Source organism: Micromesistius poutassou (assembly GCF_964030765.1).
Source record: "Micromesistius poutassou genome assembly, chromosome: 7".
In the NCBI taxonomy this organism is placed as follows: domain Eukaryota; kingdom Metazoa; phylum Chordata; class Actinopteri; order Gadiformes; family Gadidae; genus Micromesistius; species Micromesistius poutassou.
In genome coordinates, this window is record NC_140277.1 from 3258660 (window position 1) to 3281339 (window position 22680).

Genomic DNA, 22680 nt, shown 5'->3' on the forward strand with positions numbered 1-22680 from the left:
ACGAGCTGGCTGCCGCCCTGCGTGGTAGACTCCGCCGTCGGTGTGTGAATGTGTGAATGTGTGAATGAATGGTTGAAGGTCGCTTTGGATAAAAGCGTCCGCAGGGGTGGGTCGGGTGGGGGGTTCTGCGGTCTGACGGAGCGCGTGTGTGTCTGTCTCGTCTCCCAGGTGGTCACCAGTCAGCGGCTGGGCGGGAGCCTGCGGAGGAAAGTCAGCGAGAACGGAAACCCAGCTCCTGGCGCTCCACGAAGCCAAGATGGCGGCCATCTCAGGTGAGGCGCCCCCCCCCCCCCCCCCCCCACACCACCTTACCATACCCTGCCTACTGCCTCATACCTCAGCCACGCCTTGTTTCACCTCACACCGCCCACCCCATCACCACTCAACCCTCTAGCTTAAATGAAGCCTTCCCTTAAATTAAAGGGTGAGTGTGATTAGCCTTTACCAGCCGTTTGAAAATCTGCCTTTTCCTGTGCCCTAGTGACATCACTAGTGGGCGTTTCCACCTAGATGTATGATGGATAGAGCCGTCTACCATCCTCCCAAGTGGACGGTAGCAAACGTTGCTTATCTATCCGTCATACATCTAGGTGGATGCGCCCACTTTGTGATGTCACTAAAGCACAGATTTTCAAATGGCTTGTAATGGCTAATCACACTCACACCTGGTGGCGTGATACCACCCCTTTAAACAAGCCCCCTTCATCAGGGAGCATGGTAACAAGTTAATAAGTAGCTCCGCCCCGTTCCAGGTAGCGACTTCGGCAGCGCCAAGGAGCTGAAGGTGGAGATGAAGGCGGTGTACCAGGAGAGGGACCGTCTGGAGCGGCTGGCCCGACGGCTGCAGCGCCTCAGCTGGGGCAACGGCCAGGAGCTGGCCCGCATGAAGGAGCAGCAGCAGCAGCTGAGGGCCGAGCTGGAGCAGAGGAGGCGCAGCACGGTGAGGAGGAGGAGGAGGAGGAGGAGGAAGAGGGGGCAGGAGGAGGACGATGAGGAGGGGGATGAGGAGTAGGGGGAGGAGGAGAGGGGGGAGCAGGATGAGGGGAGGAGGAGGAGGAGGAGGGAGGATGAGGAGGGGGAGGAGGGGGAGGATGAGGGGGAGGAGGGGGAGGAGAAAGGACTTGAACTGGAACACGTGATCCCATGTGAGCTTGCGGAAGAAGAAACATGCACTCAGGAGGTAGAGCGGGTAGAACTGGTAACTAGTAAGGTTGCAAGTAGTGGTGGATTTCATGATTTGTTTGAATGAATCAGTTCGCATCGGTCAGTTTGCCAAGAAGAGTCGTTCGTTCATTCGTTCGTTTGTTCGCATTTCCGGTAGCGGTGAATCATGATTCTCAGTCACTGAGACGGTCAGACTCGGCTCCTACCTCGTTCTCGTTCAAACGAATTGTGAATGCACAGTTCTCAGCCGAGTCGGTCAGACTCGGCTCCTCCCTCGTTCTCAAACGAATCACGATCGTGCAATGGTACAAACGGTCATCAATCAACACAACATTAACTAAGTTCCTTTTAACTGAGGAGCGCTTCATGGTCGGAATTGGCATGTTGTTGCCCGGCTGGCTCTCGTGACTTCTCAGTCCTCGAGTCTTCACCGCTAAACACAGTCAGTGAACAAACGGTGAGTCAGTGCGACTCAGCGACTAGTGGGTGGAGATGGGAGTCGAGTCTCGGAGAACGAACGAGACGAAAGACGATGAACGAGTCGAACGAGAGCGGCGAATCAGGACGGTTCGTTCATTTTAAAAAGTCGTTCGTTCTAACTGATTCATTCGCGAACGAGCCACCACTAGTTGCAAGTTCGATCCCTAGTTGATCCCCGAGTGTTGAGGTGTCGCTGAGCAAGACACCTCACCATAACTGCTCCCGACCCGCTGGCTGTCGCCTTGCATGGTCGACTCCGCCGTCGGTGTGTGAATGTGTGCATGAATGGTTGTTAGTCTCTAAAAAAGTGTGATAAAAGCGTCAGCAAAGTCCCCTAAATGTAAATGTACTAAATAGTGAGTAGAGACAAGCAGACAGTGTAGGATACAATAGTGGGTTGGGGTGAGGATCTAAGCGACTACATAGTAGATCACACGTTGAAGAGGAAGCAGCTTAATCTCACGGCGGGACGTACAACCACTAGCAAGCGGTCGGAGACGGTCCGCATGCAGCGGGGCATTCCAGCCAATCACTGCTCCTCGTTTAAACGACGGACCCCACCTAACCATCGGCATGACAGCAACATCCTCACCGTCGTCATGGCGAACACACTGGTCCTGGACGCACGCTCTGCGGCAGACACAGGGGAGCGGTTCACATACAAAGGGCCCGCCGGGACGTAATGAGTGACATCCAGGAACACAATGAAGGACATAATCACCGTTCAAAACAAATGACTCTGATATGAACGGCGGGGGTCTCTGTGAAACTGAATAATAGGGTGGCTCCTTTGGCCCTGTGGGCAGAAGGCCGTGGGCCAGGACCCCCTGTGGTGGGCCAGTGTGTGAGTAGATGGGTGTGGTCTCCCTGCGGTGGCAGAGGAGATAAATAGATGTTGACAGCACCAGCTGCACCCCCCCCGCCCCCCTCCCGCGCGGCCCCCCTCAGTATGTCCGTCACCGCTCGTTCCTAAATAAATCACTTTAAGAAAAAACAGAGAGATTGATGTGTGCGTGTGTGTGTGCGTGCGTGTGTGTGTGTGTGTGTGTGCGCCCGCGGTGGCACAGGATCATAAGCGACCGACCGAATAAGAGGTGAGGGGAGCTGAGGCACGGTGCACTGTGTAGGGGGCCGGCTGGACAGCTGATGAAGTAGCACTCACTCCAAGACAAAGCAGCGCTGGGCTGGCGTTGCTGGCTATTGTCTGGATCGCTGGTGTCGGTGGACCTCGTTGTCTGCTCGTTCGGCCACTAGGGGGCAGCGTTTCATTGTTCAGATGAGGCAACAATGGCTGAGGTGTTTTATCGTTTCATTGTTAAGAAACATTCTCTTTCACGTACTAGAAATGAACTGTTCGTAAATACAGTATCAAGCCTATTCATTTGCTACTTTTAGTATTAAAGAATATATATTTAGTAAAATGAAGCTCTGTATCAATTCCATAGAGACTTCCAGAAACAGCAATTGGGAGGATACCATAATGGTTTCCAGAGTAGTACAGTGAAATCATCCACATGGATAGAGTAGTGTAGAATAGCACTACGGCGAGTGAGGCAACATGGTTGTGGCTGAACACAGTAGGGTTGTGCTTGGAAGCAGGTGAGGAAGATGACACTGTGGCACTGGGAGTTAATAACTGGTTGTGGTGCCTTGCTCAAGTGCTCCAAGTGGGCGAACACAATGTGGCTGGCACTGCTTTGTAAGGCTGGCTGACACCAAGCAAGGGTCTCATTAAACTGTCATCCCATTGGATAATAAGAGGCTGGCGTACACGCTCTGTGAAAGTGATAGTCCACACGAAAGCCCATTACCATTTATTTAGCCCGGGGGGGCCGGGATGACTTTGTCTGCATCAAAGGCGAGCTGCACGCCACGTCGGTTTGCATATCTCCCAACATTTGTGCTGATTCTAGCGTCCTCGTGTGACGAGAACGTCCTCCCCCCCCCCCCCTCTGGGTCGTGTGAGAAGCCCTGTCGCCGTGGCGTCAGGTTTCTCAGTGCCGCCGTTTCCACGTGCTGAGCGCGAGATATCTCTCCAGATGTGTAGCGTCGTCTTTCCCCCCCCCCCCCCCCCCCTCCAGACAGACGGCGTCGTTGAACCTGTCACTCGGTCGCCGGGATTGCCGTCACCAGCCGAGGACAATGGGTTCCCCGCCGCCAGGGTTTAATTTGGTTCCCACCGAACTTGGCAAATACAATTAACCAGCAGAGCACCTGTGTGGCGACAACCTGGAGCTAAGACATGCTAATGTACCGGGCGGGAGGGGGTGGGGGGGGGGGGGGGGGGGGGGGGGGGGGTGGGGGGGTACTGGGTAGGTAGGGGGGGAACCTGAATCTGTCACATCCCAACTCATCTGTGGTCATTTATTAGAAACGTGTATTTATTTGATTGCACCTTTCTTTTACAATGCCAGCAGTACCAGACGAGGAGCGGCCATTTTCTCCGTTAAAGTAGCCTTGATTCTGCATTCTGCTCCGACTTGGCAACGCTCCATACTAGAGTATGACCAATTGCAATTTCAGCCAACATTCATTATTTATGCTGGAAAGTCCACTGCCACCGCAATCCCATATGCTTTCCATACAACTCTCCACTGGCAATGTCACCCCTGTGCGTTGCAGTGCATCATGGGACGTTTCCTTGGTGGCCTGCCCAGGCAGTACGTCACCGAGCCTGACAGCCCGGGGCGGCTCTCGGCCGGCAGAACAAGTCAAAAACCTGGTCACTTCCTCTCGGTCTTTGTAATTAAAAACGATTGCAATGCTTCTGGTAATGGAGTCCAAACAGGGCCGTGCACGGCTGAGGAGGACAGACATGTTTAATGCATGCCTTTCCGGCTACTTCTGTCAAGGACTTGATGGCGTCGGTGGCAGTTGGTAGTGTCGCTCTTCTCCTAAAAGGTGTGAAGTGATTGTGATGGGTAAAGTGGGGGGTGGGTCCCCTCACCCCCCCTGCCTCACCCCCTGCCCCCCCGATTCTACCGCATGTCGTAGTGGCAGCGTGGCGGTTCATTGTGAAATTGTCCACACACACACTTGAAGATTATTATGGAGATCATAGCGACACTGAATGACAAGCAGGTACGGGCATGTGTGCGATTTCTGCCACGCACGCACATACACGCACACAGCCACACACACACACACACACACACACATGCACGCGCACACACACACACACACACAACACACACACACACACACACACACACACACACACACACACACACACACACACACACACACACACACACACACACGCACACACACCTACGTCTACTTCACAATAATTGAGAAAAATGTACACCAGAACCCTGTGTGACATAGAAGATAGATAGAAAACATAGAAGGCAGTATATAATCTATAGCCGTCACAAGCCGCTCAAGATACATACAATACAGGTGTCGGCACCCTCACACACACACTGCCATTTACCTTTGTCCACTGGTTGGCTTTAAGGCAATTTGTTTCGCGTGAAAGTGGTTGTTTGAAGCTGAGAGGTCCTGGTTTGGAACAAAGAGGTATCATTGGACTGCCAGTGGAGCAGGCATCGCGGGGAGGAGGAGGAGGAGGAGAAGGAGGTGGAGGAGGAGGTGGGGAGGCTTCTTTGAGAGCAAAGAGCTTTTAAGTGCAGACGTTGCGTGTGTGCAGGTGTGGAGGCCGGGTGGATACACCCCTCTCTGCCGCTCGTCTGACCAGACTCGTCGCAAACAAGGTCTCTGTAGTCGGCCACGGCAAAGTGCCGTTCAGTGGGTCCGTCCCTCTCCCTCCCCCCGCGCCGGCCTTATCTCCAACACACCGACGGTGCCTTGAAGTGAGTCACGCCACCGCGGTTTGAAACGGAGACCCACCCAAACACGTGCTTTGTGAAGTGAAGACATGGTTGTTGTCGTTGTCCGTGTGAACTGATTACCTTTGTGGCCGATCGCTAATGCCTATCCTCAGAGCATCGTGTCACGGCGTGGTTGCCTGAAAAACCATCAGGGGGTGATTGAGTGTCTGCCTGGGAAGGCAGTAAGGCACATATATTTACTTCTCTGTCCCTCTCTCTCTCTCTCTGTCTCTCTCTCTCTCTCTCTCTCTCTCTCTCTCTATCTTCTCCCCCCCCCCCCCCCCCCCTCCTCCCCCATAAGCTCTGCCGACGGTCCTCCTGGGTGCCTCCCCCTGGTGTCTGCGTTCATCCTGGGAGGGGCATGTGCAGTCAATGCATTACCTGTGAGGGGCCCGGGCAGCCTGGGCCAGCAGCCGGGGGTGGGGGGGGGGGGGCGTGAGGGGACATTAATCACAGACAGAGGCCTTCCTCTCGATGACAAAGACACAGACGTCTCTCTTGTCCTGTTAGGCAGCTCAGCCCTTTGTAGCGCGCCCGCCTCCAATTTGTTTGACAACACAAGGGGCCCGCGCAGATGTCGGCCGCCTCCTCTGATTGTTAGGATGCGATCGAGGAATTACTGCATTATTCACTTTCAATTAGAGTGCGGGACAAATAGTGTTGCCGTGTTGCAGTGTCGCGGTGAACACCTTGGCCACTGTCTCGTTAATGCAGCTAACGGCTTCATTACCGGGAATTACGCCCCCCTCTCTCCCTGCTCTGTGTCCGCCCCTTCAGGGGGTTCTGAACTACCGAGTGGAATGAAGTGATTTGTCGTCTTTTCTAGTCAACCAATCGGTTCTGACTGAATGTATTGCTCTTTCATTGGAGTAGCAAGTAAATAAGTGATTAGACTTGATGAGGCTATCCCTGAAGTCCTTGGAAGGCCACTATGGATAACTGGCTTTATGGACTGAACTTAAAACCAAACGCACACTAAGCACAGATATTGTCATTGGCTAACCAAACACCTGCACCGCTTTGAATTTCACTCGAGGATTATCCCACCAATGGTCCTACCCTGACAGTGAATGCAGATAATAAAATACATTGCAATCCAAAACTACGTATTGTCACTAGCGAGAAGCACAACACTATAAGACTTACTGAGAGCTGTGTGTCATTCATGTAAACGTTATAATCAAGTTGCTCATAATGTGATAATCTAAAAACACATTACATCCTATCTTTTATCATGAATATATATAACTACAAACAGCGAGGCTTGTGTCTTCCAGAAGCTTACCCCTTACTCACTACCCCTTAATTATCATCACCAGAGAAGCATTCGCTGTCTGTTCTGTTCTTCTTTGCAGTCAAGAATAGAGTCACTTCCATTGTCTCACCCACTAGAGAGACTGAGTGCTGTGAATGGGCTCAGAATATTCCACTTTTGGGCACAGGGGCAATTGGCAGCCATCATTGACACCATGCCACTGAGACCACTGGCACAAGGATGGAAGGATGCTCATGAATTTTCCAAAGGCCGACTCCAAAGCTTGTCTTTTGTGTGACTTTCCAACCGACCCTCCTCTGTACGTACTTCAGACTCAAGACCGGCTTCCTTTACCACAGGCGTTGATTTCAGTGCTCCTCACTACGTGGCCTTCCATTGACCCGTGCCTTTCAATGAGCAGGATGAGTTGGGGATTTTTGTGAGTGACCCATATGTCCCCCAGGGGCCCCTCCAGCACCTTGGCTCGGTCTTGATCTGTCCAGGCGGCCTTCTTTATGTCTTGTCCAAGTTCAGGCCTTCAGACAGACAACTATATGCTAAATGGTAAATGGACTGCATATATATATATATATATATACTTTGAGTGGCCACTGGTTAGAAAAGCTCTATATATATATATATATATATATATATATATATATATATATATATATATATAGTGCTTTTCTAACCAGTGGCCACTCAAAGCCCTTTACATTGTTGCCTAACATTCACCCACTCATGCACACATTCACACACAGACAGTGGAGTCGACCACACAGGGCGACCGCCAGCTCAGCTCGTAGGGAGCAGTCAGGGTGGGGGTGTCTTGCTAAGGGACATCTCGACACTCGAGGTGGAGCCAGGGATCAAACTAGCAACATTCTGGTTACCAGCCAACCCGCTGGTAACGCACTGGAGTTGTTCTCCCATGGCGACGCTTTCAACTCAGTGGATTTAAATAAGGCGACGGAGGGGCAACCATTTTCCGAAAATGGTCCTCCCCCCCACCCCCCCCCCCTCTCTGAGAGCCCCTCCCCCTCCTCGGTGACCTGACGTCTTCACATGGCGTCTTAATGGCTCCATCTATCATTCGGAGGCTAGCTGGCTAGCTCCACCGCGCAGGGGGAGTCGCGGCTAACGGCAGAAGCTCTGTCAGGTGGGACAGGCTCGCACGTGCTTAAACGAGCTGTCCGTTCCACACACACACACGCACACACACACACACACACACACACACACACACACACACACACACACACACACACACACACACACACACACACACACACACACCTGTTCCCCTGATGGGTGATATCAATCCGATTGGCTTGTTCGTCTGTCTCTCACTGGCTTCCTCTGCCTCGTTCTCTTGCTTCCTGTCCTCACTCGTTGTCGCTAATTGTCTCATGCACACACACACACACACACACACACACACACACACACACACACACACACACACACACACACACACACACACAATTACACACACACACACACACACACACTCAACTACACACACATACACAACTACACACACACACACACACACACACACACACACACACACACACCGTCTATAGTGGGACCATAAACCAGACGAAGCCTGTCAATCTGTCCAGGCGTCTGCTCAGGTATGCACCTGTGTGTGTGTCTGTGTGTGTGTGTGTGTGTGTGTGTGTGTGTGCGTACAACCATGTCTTTCCATCTGTTTGCTCTTGTCTCTCGATCACAGGACAACTCCAGCTTAGGATGTCTTACTGCTAGGTGTGTGCATACAGAGCTCCTCCTCCTTCTCCTCCTCCTACCCCTCCTCCTCCTCTTCCTCCTCCTTCTCCTCCTCCTCTTCCTCCTCCTCCTCCCCCTCGTCCTCCTCTTCCTTCTCCTCTTCCTCCTCCTACCCCTCCTCCTCCTCTTCCTTCTCCTCCTCCTCCTCCTCCTCCTCCTCCTCCTCCTTCTTTTCTTGCCCCTCCTCTTCTTCCTCCTCCTGCTCCTGCTCCTCCTCCTCTTCTTCCTCCAGCTTGTCTCTCCTCCTTCTCCTCCTCCTGCTCGTCTCTCCTCCCTGAACCGTCGCTCTCTAAGAGTCACCAGCGGCGACAATGATACAGATTAGATTTCCAGAAAGCCCTGTGTGATTGTGCCTGCAATCAGGACACCTAATTAGGTTAGTGTCGCTCAGTGTGAGCTTCCACACGGCGCCACGAGCCGTCTCTGTGTCTTTGTGTGGAGAAGGGTTGTGGTAAAAAAACGGCTGAAGATCGAAATAGGTGTCGAATTGCTATGATTTTTACCGTAGGATGTGAGCCGAAGGACAGCATTGTGTGACTAAATGTGTGTGTGTGTGTGTGTGTGTGTGTGTGTGTATATAGGAGTGAGGTAAAGCGTGGCTAACGGAAGACGGAAGAAACACTAGACAGACAGGAGGAAGGGCACGCACGGTGCACTCTGGTGTGAGTGCTGTTGTGTTCCGAGGGGTTGGGTGTGTGTGTGGGTTCTCATGTTTTATACATGGGCTCATTAACAGTACTCTGATTGCCAAGCACCCCCCCCCCCACACACACACACACACACACACACACACACACACACACACACACACACACACACACACACACACACATGCGCCTTCTAACCCATCCAACAGTCAGCCCTGCCCGGACGTGTCTCCTCGGGGGGTAGGGGGGTGGGGTGGGGGAAGAAGGAACTACGAGCCAAAAGAACTCAAAACTTACCCCAACTCCACTTGCCCCACGGACAATCTGGCACAGTATGGAGACTGCTGCCAATCAGAACGCAATCTGCACCAGAGGCGGAGAAATACATCTTGTTCCTCTGCATGGCTCCTAACAGAGAGAGAGAGGGAGATGGAGAGACTTTGAAAGTGCCATGGCCTCTCTGTTACTCCTCTCCAGCCAGATAGCAGACCAGTGCTGTGTAATGAGTAGCTCTCCTAATAGCCTCCACCTACAGTATAGATAATGAGTTAGAGAGGGCTTCCGTTGCTAGGAGACGTCTAGCACGTGGCAGATGAAGTGTAAGTAACAGACTGCTCCCTCCCTCTCTCTCTGTCTTTGTGTGTGTGTGTGTGTGTGTGTGTGTGTGTGTGTGTGTGTGTGTGTGTGTGTGTGTGTGTGTGTGTGTAACAGAGAGTCTACTGAAAGAGAACGCTGCCAAGTATATCGAGTTGCTGGAGGACAGACTTCCCAGGTAAGAGTCCTCTTCCGGTCCACCCCCCCTATCCCCACTATGGCCCCACCCCTATCCGTCCTTCGAAATCTTCCTGTTTCCCATGGCCTCCCATTCCCACTGGCCTCCGGTCTTCACCGCCTTGTTGTTTTCCTGTTGATCTGTTTCTCCCTCTTTATGTTTTACCCAACGCCCCTCCCCGCATTATAAGATAGCAATAGCATTGGTGTTAGGGTTAGTGTGTTATTTAAATAGGGTCAAAGTCAACTCTAACCCTATTTTATACTGTATAAATAAATACCTTAGATAACATGAACACCATTAGTACACATAGATAGAACACAGATAGAACATAGAACAACAGTAGTAAAGGATTACTAATGCTTATAACTACATCAGCGCACCAGAAATATAAGGGAAGTACAGTTCATACTTCATACATGCAGAGGGAAATGAGTCGCTTCATGTGATTGTGGTGCCCTACAGAGTGTGAGAAAGACTTCTGTGGCCCGTTACTCATTTGCGCAAAGAAAACTACAGGCATGGAGGCAGGAGGGTCTGAACCACGGGAAGGTAGAGTTTCCCAAAGAAGGGGAACGATATAGCCCCGACCATGACTTGCTGTTCTCGTTGTACCCGGGAACAGAGAACACAGGGCGGTTCTTACCTGATCCCTGTCCTCGGAACTAGGCCACCCGAATACACCACCCCTCACGCTCCATCACCTCACCTCACCCTACTCCTCCTCTTCCTCTTCTAACATTTGTCCTCCATTCTTTCATGATACTTCCAGTCATGGGTGTCAGTTTGGTTTGAAATGTGCTGGGGACAGAGACGCGTTCGAAAGTGCATTTTCAGAAGTGCTGGGTACAATGAGGATGCACTCTTTTTTTTATCTTTAGTGCAGGTAATGAAGGGTTCTGAAAGACGGCATACCCATGTAGCTTACTAATGAATAAAATGTATACAAAAAAACAGACGTTTTATGAAGAAAGCGTTTCCAAAAAGCTTTGGACATAGGCTATGACCCACTATGTTGTGCTCCATGTACCCAATGTTGACAACGTGACATGACATGACTAACCTACCAACACAAACAAAGAGGACCTATGAAAGGAAATTAACTACGTGTTTAAGTTGAGAAGGGGCAAACGTGTGGCTACCACAGCACTACAAATGTCAAGATTGAAAAAGCAAAACATATTTGTTGCACAGCTGAACGCTGTATCACATCATGAGCTGGCTGTTCTCAATTCACAACACGCATCCAGCCAATCTACATCAGGCATTCTGACCAAAACTCATGCACTCCCCACCACAAATATTCCACTAATTACTCCACTATCGTCATCTCCACTATACCCAACACTGTACGAACACAAACCGTGGATAAGTTAGGCTACTTGGTGGCTATGGCTAACATCAATTGCAAGAGTTGAAACAGCCGACCACCTGAGTACAAAAAAACACAAAACACCTCACCACAGCACCAGCAAATCTTAAGCAATAAATATTGCGTCTTACCTTTATTTATGTGGCAGTGGTCTGCAGATGCATCCCGTGGTGTAGCCTACCACATCCATTAAGTTCAACAGGTTATCGCTCTGTATGTCCATGGTACTAGCAACCTGCTCTGGTGCTTTTTACCTATGTATTCAGGCTAAAATGACTTGATTGTCTGATGCCTCATCATTGCATCCCAGCCAAGAGTATTGGTATTAGTACCTCATTCATTGTCCAAGCCAGGCTGGCAGCTCATACAAAAATAAGTATGGGATAATGTATAGAACGCCGGTCATTATCGGGAAAATAAGCCCCGACAGGGCGAACTGGACACCGCGCAAAGCGATGGTGTCTTGCTTCACCCTGAAGGGGCTTGTTCTAGATAATGATCGGCGACGTTCTATACATTATCCCGCTTATTACACGGCTACTTCCAAAAACGAAAAAATTACTTCACACAGTGTGTCTTTTTACAATTAATTTGTTACCAGCATTCGTAGTGTTGATCAGCAGAGAAATAGTCCGCCAAAGACGTTGACGTTGCTTAGCAACCGAGTACGCTGGGGTTGATAAGTTACCGGACTACTTGCAGAGTGATACGAGAGATGTGAATCAGAGCTACTTTCCTTGACAGCGGTCATTATATGCAACGGTCAATTATCGAAAAATAATTCACCGCTGGAAGTCGGGAAGGCCCATGCAAGTGAACAGCGCATTCCACAGCATTGAGAAGAGCCATGTAATAATCCATAATAATTCAACTCAAGTTTTTTGTCTCTTTAAGTGGTGGGTACAAAATTAATCTTGACGAAAACTGGTGGGTACGCGTCCCCAGCGTCCCCAGCGTAATCGACGCCTATGCTTCCAGTCCTCTTCTCCCTCCAGTCTGCTTCGGTTGTTTCATGAACTCAAATATCTGTGTTTTTTCATCTATCTCCGTCACCCTCCAATTGTGTCTCTCTTGCTCCTACCATGAACGTTTTGAACTCACAAATCAACTGAAACTTGACATCATTACTCCTCAAAGCAAAGTGCTCTTTCTTTTTTGACCTGCAAAGTAACCTCGGAAAGGTTGGTTTCAGCGTGAAAGCTGCCACATTGGGATGTTATGCACAGACCTTTTCGTCTCAAATCTCAAATCTCAGATCTCAAAAGTGCCCCGCTGGTACCGGCAGGTCAGTCTTTCTCGGTATCGATGCACAATAACAGGCCCATGACGCCGGTCCTGTGTGGCTTGAGAATATACACCCCTCTTGGTTCGGGTGGTGTAGTGATTCGGGCCAGCAGTCTGCTGCTGCTGCTGCTGCTGCTGCTGCTGCCGCCTCGCTCATAATAAGAACAGCACTGGCAGCAAACCTCCAATCATGCCAATGACAACCAAAAGGAAACGTGACAACCTCGTGATTGACAGGCAGCCGTCCGCTGGGCAGACGAGCAGCGCAGCACTGGCCCTGCGTGACTGACGCCTCGGGGCCAGCGGTTATTATCGCCACGTCTGCCGATGACACGCCAATTAAGTATTCGTACCATGTTCTCTTTCAGAGCCGTTGCCTCGTCCGTCTAGGCTCGGAGCGGCGGCGCACACCAGAGCTAGCTAATGTGCCCATGATTGTAACCAAATCCTCGTTATTGAGGGGCGGAATGTGGCTCAGGTGGTTAAGCAGCTTGGCTGGTAACCAGAAGGCTGCTAGTTCGATCCCCGTCTCCTCCTAGCTGACTGCTCCCGACGAGCTGGCTGTCACCTTGCATGGTGGACACAGCCGTTGGTTTGTGAATGTGTGCATTATGTTATTAGGGTGAATGTTGGGGGAATATTGTTAAATATTCGCTTTGAGTAGCCACTGGTGGTGGAAAAGCGCAATGTAAATTCAGTCTATTTACCATTTATTAAGGATGTGATCGGTATTTCAACCATAGAGCCATTCGTTGCAATGGGAAGCAAAATGAAGAAATGCCTATTAGTGATGACGTTATGATGAGCAAGCATGTAGGGCTGTTCACTTTACTGCTACAACAACGATACACATGATAGAGGTATGAAGCTGTTAATCCTGGAAGGTAGGACATTCAGGCTTGTGGCAGATTAGTCGATCAATGTTTACAATGATCACAACATTGGGGATATTGCCAACAATCACAATCAACCTTTCGACTCATGACAATGCAGTGATTAGACGACACGCTTGGAATACACCGGTTCCATCTGCATTTGATATCTTCATTCTCTCTGACAAGCTGGATGAAGTTAGCCTGAACATTCTGTATCAGTGTTAAGTTTGTTTTCCATTCACCTTGGTTGAAGAGGTGAACAATAAACAGGAGTAGTGAAATGGCTTCCTGGATGTAATGGCCTCCATTTAAACACATTAATGGTTTTTGTTTACTCTATGCGCCCTGGTGGGGCTATCATCTTTAAATGAAACCGACTGTGTTTTTCAGTTGGTCCGTTGTTGAAAGTTCACAAATTGCTTTGGTTGCCATTACAGTCGTTTGGAGACTTCATTAACAAAACTAATTATTTTAAGACAACTAACTTGATGGGATGGAGCTACTCATTCTGTTGTTGTTTATGGCTGCGCTGATTAGCATTTTTTTTTTAACACAACCAGGCAAACAAGTTGTTGCTAATGACGTTAATTTGAAAGTCAACATTCATTTATCTGGATGTGAAGACAGTCGGATGCACTGGTTCGTCTCATCAGGTCCACAACACAGCAAATTAAATACAAATAAAGCTCAGGCACGGCTCTAGTGCCAGCGAGCGGAGAGCTGAATTGTTTTTCACAGATGGCTGGATGTCCAGCAGGTGATACAACAATACCTCTCCCTCCGCCGTCTGAGAAAGGCTTTTCCTCTCTCTTCACACGCTTGGCCGTTGTCTCAGGGTGAAGTCACCGCATGCTTTGGCACGCCGCCTGTGACTCAGGGAAGATTGGCCCCGCTGTAGAGGAGCACTTGGAGAGGGCCAGCAACCAACAGCTTGAGGGGGGGGGGGGGCAGGATGCAGTATGGAAGAAACATTAAGATTGGTGGGAAGTCTCAGGCCACATCCACCACTGACCCCTGCCAGGATGAGAGAGAGGACAGGGGGTAGGGGCAGTGTCTCGCCCCGTCAAATGGACCGGGAAAAACAAAGCTCTGTGATACAGGGGTTAGTTATAATAATAATAAGTTATAAGTTATATTTTGGCCAAATTGTGATATCTAACCTGACTCTACTCTCCTAACGCCGCTGATTCACTCTTCCTCATTATATCCTAAGCCAATCAGAGTGCTTTTTACATTCCATAATCACTATCCGTCTCACTCTTCGATTTGACTTGGGCATTTTTTACGCTAAATACAAGATGAATCATAAAATATCACTTCAGCAATTATGCTTTGAGGCTAACGATATGTAAATCCGGAGGTGCAGGGGCACAGAGAGGCGGCTCAGCCGGAGGTATTTCATATTAAATATAGTATGTGATAATCATAATTGACCATACTGAGTGTGGTTGCTGAGGGAATCCTTCATATGCACAGAACCCACACGCTGCAGGTGGCACTCTTTGACCTGACTGATTGATGCCAATGTCTATCTCTTTTTAAATACAAATCCAATTAAAAAATGCGAGGCGACGTAGAACGTCTAAAATTTGTTTGTTAAACAATTCGATGTCCACGTTTGGTCAGCAGTCCGCTATAACTTCGCACTCTGCTGGAAACCCTGAAGAAAATGCACAATGCTTCCAGTGTGCTGCCCGACTTGTTTGTGTATGCGTGGTCTGAGAAGGACGCGGGGTCCTGTCTCCGCACACAGCAGGGGGGCACGCCACACGCCTCACTCTCCCCCTCTCCCCGTGACCTATGCTGCCAACAGGGACAGCGACGGTTGATTTTCTTTTGTGGTGTTTTTTTTTCTGCCTTACTTTGGATAGCGGCACTTATCTGCAATCAAGACTGTATACCACCGTCCCTGTAACCACAGCACAAAATGCCCTACTGCGTGCAGTTGCCATAGAGACACGTTGTAAACTAATCCCCCCCCCCGCCGCCTCAACCTGGTTCTTGAGCGAGCACTGTGTGAGGTTCTGTGGTGTAACGTGCCTTTGCCCTACAAGGTGAGCTCAGACATTTTGAATCGCATTAAACATCATAGTGCATCTTCCCCTAAAAGTGCTCTGTTACTAACAGCATGTTTACCGCTTATATTTACTCAACAAGTCACAGTTAATACTTACATTTATATATATGTACATAAGTAGCTCTGGTGATTGATCATTAGCTGTATGTTTTCCTGTATTTAGTTTTATTTATCTCTCGTTTTTTGAGGCGCTTTGTAAAGTGAAACGACGAATACAACAAAGCAAAAACTAAGAACATCAGATTATTCCGACAGTCTCTACGGGCGCCACCGGTGTGTGATTCAACATTTGCAGATCGGTCTGACTCCAAGCCCTCGTTAGAGCTTAACGATGGGCTCCTCAGACGGCCTCACGCGTCGTCTTAGCGGGCGTCCGAACCGCCGCCGCTCAGGAGAGAGGGAGGGCGGCTCCCCTGCTCTGCGACGCCCCCGTTCCGCCCCGCGATGATGGGGGTTCTGCACCGGCACGGGGCCCGCGAGGTCGAGTGCGCACACGGCCATTTGCCGTCCCTTTTGTTCCCGTTTTGTTTATACCTTTTGTGGTAATAATGAGCAGAGGTGCGGAGGTGGCGCGTGAACGCACACACACGCACACACAGACGCACACACGTTCAAAGACACACACAGCCACACCTGCAGGCACAGACATACACACACATAGACTCACACAGTCAAACACATACAAAGACACACATACACTGTAAAAACGATAACTTGAAATTGCTGGTCTTAAAAGGATTTTTACATTGAGTGAACATAAAACTACAAGTTGCACTGTAAACTGTTTATTTGAGCTGTTTCAACTAACTTCCAAACGTTTCTGGTTAAAAGTTGATCTCACTCCATAAACTGAGCTGGCAAAATAAATAAATACGAATTGGATCCTATGGTTCCAACTTCCCATGTGTTAGCGCCCGGAGGTGTTTTAAAGCTGTTTATTACCCTCATGGTGAAAAATAAACATGCAAAATTGTTTCAAATTAAAAAGCTGGTTTATTGTCGATTTGTGTAATTGTTAATAGGATTTCCTTTGTAAGAAAAACTCAAAATGGATATTTTTACACATGAATGATTCAATATAATATTGACTTAGAATTCTTACTGTGTACAACTAGATTTCTGAAACTTTCATTGTTATGAAAGACAAGTTATTTGGACCAAAAAAACTTAGTTGTCTCAACTTTTAAATTAGCTGGTACAACTATAAGAATTAAGTTGGCACAACTGTATGATATTTTCTTCAAAACGTAGAAGTTTGAGTTGACATGAAAACCCAAAAATCCTGTGCAGACAGTTGCCTTGAAATTTCAAGTTGAATTCACTTTTTATTTTTTTACAGTGTACACACACACACACAGGCCTTTTGTGAATCACTCACGAGGCTCCCGTGTCCTTTCAGAGAGACTGTGGTACAGAAGCAGAATAAAGAGGAGAGGAGAAAATGTGGGGAGAGAGAGAGAGAGGCAGAGAGAGAGGGGGGGGGTGGGGTAGCAAGTGGTGGGGAGCGAGGCAGATATTGGGTGATGGCAATGGCGTGATGTCTGGTCTCCGTGGAGACGGATGCTGTTAAAAAACTCTCTGTTCCTTTTCTAAAGAGTGGGGATGGATGGGCAGCAGGCACATGATGTAAACACCGCTGAAAGGAAAACAGAAAACAGATATTGTTGTTTTTGTGTTTTTTTTTGCTGCTGTTTGTTGTATTTGCCGCCGCAGCAGCCACACCACATATTGCCTGATATTATTACTTGATGATGATTTTATCATTATTGTGGAATAAAGTGTCACGACACGCAGAAGTCTACACACGCACGCACGCACACACACACACACACACAAAGGAGCAATGATATTTTACACAAAGATACATACACATGGACACACTCTCCACATCAAATGCATACACACATTGAATCAAATACACAACAAGACACACATATACAGACAGACAGACACACACACACACTAAAACACAAAACCAAGCCCACCATTTCCCAGGTGTGCGCTCAGTTCATTACTTACTGTCGCCTTACAGTTCACCCCTCATCTGCAATCTCATTAGCCCCTCCAATCACCTGGGCTCTGCACACGTGACGGCCGTGCATGTGATGTTGTGACGTGGCGTAACAACGTGTTGTGATGCGTAGAGCTATGCGTAGTGTCCTATGGCCCTGCTCCTTGGGTTTGTTTGTGTGAAGTCTACTCTGAGCTTCTGCCTTCAGGGGTTGGATTGATTAGTCGGCTAAGCTGAGGAGGTAGAGCGGGTTCACTTGTAACCTGGAAGGTTGCTAGTTCAATCCCCGACTCCTCCTAGTTGAGTGTCGAGGTGTCCCTGAGCGAGACGCCTCGCCCTAACTGCTCCCGACGAGCTGGCTGTCGCCTTGCATGGTTGACTCCGCTGTTGGTGTGTTAATGTGTGTATGAACTATTGTAAGTCTCTTTGGATAAAAGCATCTGCTAAATGCCCCCTGTAATGTGATGACGCACTGACAGACGGTCTTAATGGACACATTATTGTTAAGAGTGATTCACCGGTTGGCACTTGAACAGCAAAGCAGGACCTTAAGAAGGGATTTATTTACTCAGCCTGCATTGATTTTCAGTGTGGTGTGGTTGTGTGTGTGCACACGCTGCCAGACCTGTACACACACATGTGGGCGACGGAAGGAATCCTGTGTTAGTCGCAGTTGTTGTTTGTGTGATTATTTCTATTCTCTTCTTTTGTGTATTTGTTCGCATATTTCTTTACAATAGGGAGATGATACAGCCGAAATGGCCTATTCATGGCTGTTACATCTCTATTATATTATATGTATTTGTAAGAATCACATATGGTGTGTGTGTGCAGTAAATAAAAAAAGGCTGCTCATTATGGTGTTTTTGAGGGTTGGAGATTACATTCTTATGGGAATTTGCATGAAATATTTATGAAGGGATCATAATGTATATGTTGATTCAATGAGACTAACCAAATTTTTTAACCAACCTTCTCAGAATTGCATACTCTGCCAGATTGTGTCCTCTGTTTATCTGTCTACATTCATTGAGGACAGAGAGGGAGAGAGAGAGGGTTGGGAGAGAGGGAGGGAGAGAGGGAGGGAGGGCGAAGGACCGAGAGAGAGAGAGGGGAGAGAGACAACTGAGAGACAGCGGGAAAAAGGAAGGGAGAGAGAGAGAGAGAGAGAGAGAGAGAGAGAGAGAGAGAGAGAGAGAGAGAGAGAGAGAGAGAGAGAGAGAGAGAGAGAGAGAGAGAGAGAGAGAGAGAGAGAGAGAGAGAGAGAGAGAGAGAGAGAGAGAGAAGTTGGAGCGAGCGAGGACTTGTCATACTCCCCCCGGGGAGTGGAGGAACTGTACAGAGTGTGCCCGGCGGTCTCTCCGTCCTATTACCGCGCGGCGAGCGGCCCAGGAGAGCCCTGCTCGCCCACTTTCAGACAGCAGGGTGACACGTACCCCGCATTAACTCAGGGGTCAGGAGGTCACCGCCGGAGGCCCCCCGCCGAGAGAGCGATGCAGACGGATGGAGGGAGAATCACTCTCGATTGGCATTTCAGAAGAGACTTGTTGTCGCTCCTTAACGTTAAGAGTTAATGCGGTTAAAAGAATTAACTAGTCTAGTTATCATTTACTAATGTTGTTCATGTATTTCACAGTATTTAATACTGCTAGGGTTAACTTGAACCCTATTTCAATCACATACTAACCCTAGGGAGAGGGGAGAGGAGAGAAGGGGAGAGGAGAGAAGGGGAGAGGAGAGAAGAGGAGAGAAGGAGAGAGAAGAAGAAAGAAGAGGAGGAGAGAAAGGAGAGAAGGGAGAGAGGGGGAGAGAGGGGGGTGGGTCTCACTCCAGCAGGGTGCAGACCTTACACTGCAGATGCTTGAATAGGAAATCAGCTTCACTCTTTGGCCACATATATATTTCTGTGAATGAATGAAATCAAAGATAATATTGTATTGAAGTGTTTATTATACATATTTTATCTATTTATTATTGTATATCTAATGGACTATACATTAGGACGGCTGATCATCAGTCAGATTTATTTTCTATGATAGGGTAAGGTTTATGAAACATATAAGCTGAGTCTAGCACTGCTGGCACAGGTAACGGGTTACACGTGAACCCCATTTTATCACAATGATACATGGTGACATAGCAGGAGGTATGTGATATCTCACAAGAGAGAAATGGTATATATTAATGTTGGTTATGAAGGTGACCAAGGAGCAGGTAGAGGCACTGTCAGGCTGATTTATGACTTATTTATTTATCTATTTATTTATTTGCCGTGGACACAAAAAACTACCAGTCCTAAAATCACGTCTACATCAGCACCTTCCACACCTTGTGGAACGCACTATTCGCTGATAAAGACTTTTTCGACTTCTACAGTCTAAAAACATATTTTTGGGACATATCATGGTGACATTTACATTTCATTTTTCAAAGTTCAAACTTGATGCCCGAATAAGGAGTTTGATTAAATCCATAGAATCTTAATCCTTCACGTCTGGGCAGGCCTTGTGTTCTATCAGCTGGAAGAATCCACAGCTGCTGTCTGTATTCTGACAGCCTTTGATCGCTCAAATCCTGTACGAATCCTGTTTTAGCTCAGTGCGAGATACAGCAAAGAGGAGCTCTCTCTCATGTTCTTGGTTCTCGACTCACCCAGGCCCGACCCTCTCTGGCTCTGTATCGACGGATCTGTTTGAACCAAAGAGCTTCCGGTTCGGTCTGAAGAAGGCTTTTACAATTAAATGACCGTCCTTCCCCCAACTCCTCTGTGAGGGCCGTGAGTGTACTTCAGAGCAAAGATGAGAGGGTCCAGGCCAGGGTGGTTCACTTTCTTTTGCTTACTATTTGTTTTGATCAATCACGTCGCTGGAGGCGGGGATCTGTGAGGATTCATTGACCCTTGTAAAACAAAGATAGCTAGGATAAGATTTGACACGATGCTTAGTACAATTTTTAAGTGCCAGGACGTACAAACATACAATAAGAGTGTAAGAGGGGTGTTTTTAGGCGAGTAAGGGAGGTGAAAGGGCAGGGGGGGGGTAAGGGGCAGGCTATGTCCAGGTGATCTCTGAACAAGTGAGTCTTGAGTCTCTCGCTGGTGAGCGACTCTGCGGTCCTGAAATTGGCAAACACACTAACAATCAAATAATTGAGAATAATGTAAACTAGTAAACTACCACACTAACCACTATCTCGCCTGTGATCCACCCAGTCCCCTGCTGTGGTGACCGACGAGTCACGACCCGTTGCTCGGCAGCCCCTGATTGGTCCGTGTGTCCGTCTGTCCTGCTCCACAGCTGTGGCTGTCCACCCCTGGAGAAGGTGTGGGAGGCGGACCTGGAGGCCTGCCACCTCTTCCTGCGGGGGCCCCAGCTCCGGACCCCCAGCTACAGCGGGGCCGACTCGGAGGAGCCCCCCGGGGCCGTGGCCGTGAGTGTGACGGCGGCGGGGTCGTTGTTTGCGCTGATGCCGACATCCACCAAAGAAGAAGAGGAGGAGGACTGCGCCATGCTCACGGCCCTGGGTGGGAGGTGGTGCCCCGAGGCCAACCTGCAGCACTCAGAGTTCACTAAGGTACGCACCCAGAACCTTGCTGTGTACGTGTGTGTGTGTGTGTGTGTGTTTCTCTGTATGGGTGTTTGAGCACATGTCTGTGGTTTTGTGTATGTGTGCATGTGTGTGTGTGTGTGTGTGTGTGTCTGTCTGCCTGTTTGTATGGGTGTGTGCGTTCATTGATCTTGTATGTGTGTGCGTGCGTTTAGTGAGTGGGTGTGCTCAGGTGTGATGTGTATAGATATGTGTGTGTGTGTGAGTGTATGTGTGTGTGTGTGTGTGTGTGTAAATGTATATGTCTGTGTCTTGTGTGTGTCTCGTGTGTCTTATGGTTGTGGTTCCCCCCCCCCCAGCTGGGACAGAACCCTCAGGTCTCACTGAGGTACCCATGAGAACCTGGTGTGTGTCTTGTGCTGTGGTTCCACCCCCAGCTGGGACAGAACCGGCCCGGCCTGGCCATGCATGATTGAGTAGCAGCAGGCCTATACTACCCACCCACCAGACTTATTGTCTTGCACCTAACAGCTCACAGATGTATTCTTCTGATTCTAATTCCCTTTTTGCGGAGGATGTCTCCAGAGGTCATTGAATTATTCATTCTTACATGGGCTGTGCATGTAGCCTGCCCCAGAAAAGGTCAATTTGGGTGCGTTTCGGTTTTAAGGGCACATGAATTCCAGCTGTTTTATGGCAGTGTATATTAAATCTGACCTTGAAAAAGTACAAACAAAGCATTATTTTTCTCAAGGTATGCGCGGCTCACTCAAACCCCGGCCTGCTACAGTAAGATGAGTCTTACCATTGGGGCTCGGAGCTACAGTATTTCCAGACAAGGGAAAAGTGTAGGTCAGAGGGGCGACCATTTGCAGAACAATTGGCTTTCTCAGAGAACCCCCGCCTACTTTGCGTGGGAGGATGCGAGTGTGTGTGTTTCGCCATGGCAGCCTGCATTTTGGAAGGATGCACATGTGTTTGCTTGTTTGTATGTCGTTTTTGTCTGTCTGTCTGTCTGTCTGTCTGTCTTTCTGTCTGTCTTGGTGTGCGAGCACATGTCATTGATTGTGTGTTTGTGTGTGTCTACTCTGTCTGGGTGTTTGAGGACATGTCTTGGATTGTGTATATGTCTGTGTGTGTGTGTGTGTGTGTTTGCGTATGTGTGTGTCTGTATAGGTTTGAGTAAATGTCTGTGAATTTGTGTTGGTATGCGTGTGTGTGTGTGTGTGTGTGTGTGTGTGTGTATGGGGTTTCTCTCTATGGGTGTGTGAGTACATGTCTGTGTTTTTGTGTATGTGTTTGCCTGTGTTTGTGTGTTTCTCTGTATGGATGTGTGAGTACATGTCTGTGATTTTGAGTATGTGTGCATGTGTGTGTGTCTGCCTGTGTGTGTGGGTTCATTGTTCTTGTATGTGTGCGCGTGCGTTAGTGTGTGTGTGTGTGTGTGTGTGTGTATATGTTTACTGTGTGTGTGTGTGTGTGTGTGTGTGTGTGTATGTTTATGTGTGTGTGTGATTGTGTGTATATGTGTGTGTGTGTGTGTGTGTGTGTGTGTGTGTGTGTGATTGTGTAT

At 48.8% G+C, this 22680-nt stretch overlaps 1 protein-coding gene across 1 annotated transcript in view; it reads left to right on the forward strand.

Annotated features, from left to right (window-relative positions):
- The window catches only part of disc1 (DISC1 scaffold protein), a 48663-nt gene that overhangs the window by 15729 nt on the left and 10254 nt on the right, over window positions 1-22680 (forward strand). Inside the window, 6 exon segments of the mRNA XM_084470919.1 lie at window positions 169-219; window positions 221-272; window positions 753-923; window positions 926-940; window positions 9882-9942; window positions 20858-21134. Coding sequence (XP_084327045.1) covers window positions 169-219; window positions 221-272; window positions 753-923; window positions 926-940; window positions 9882-9942; window positions 20858-21134 — 627 coding nt within the window.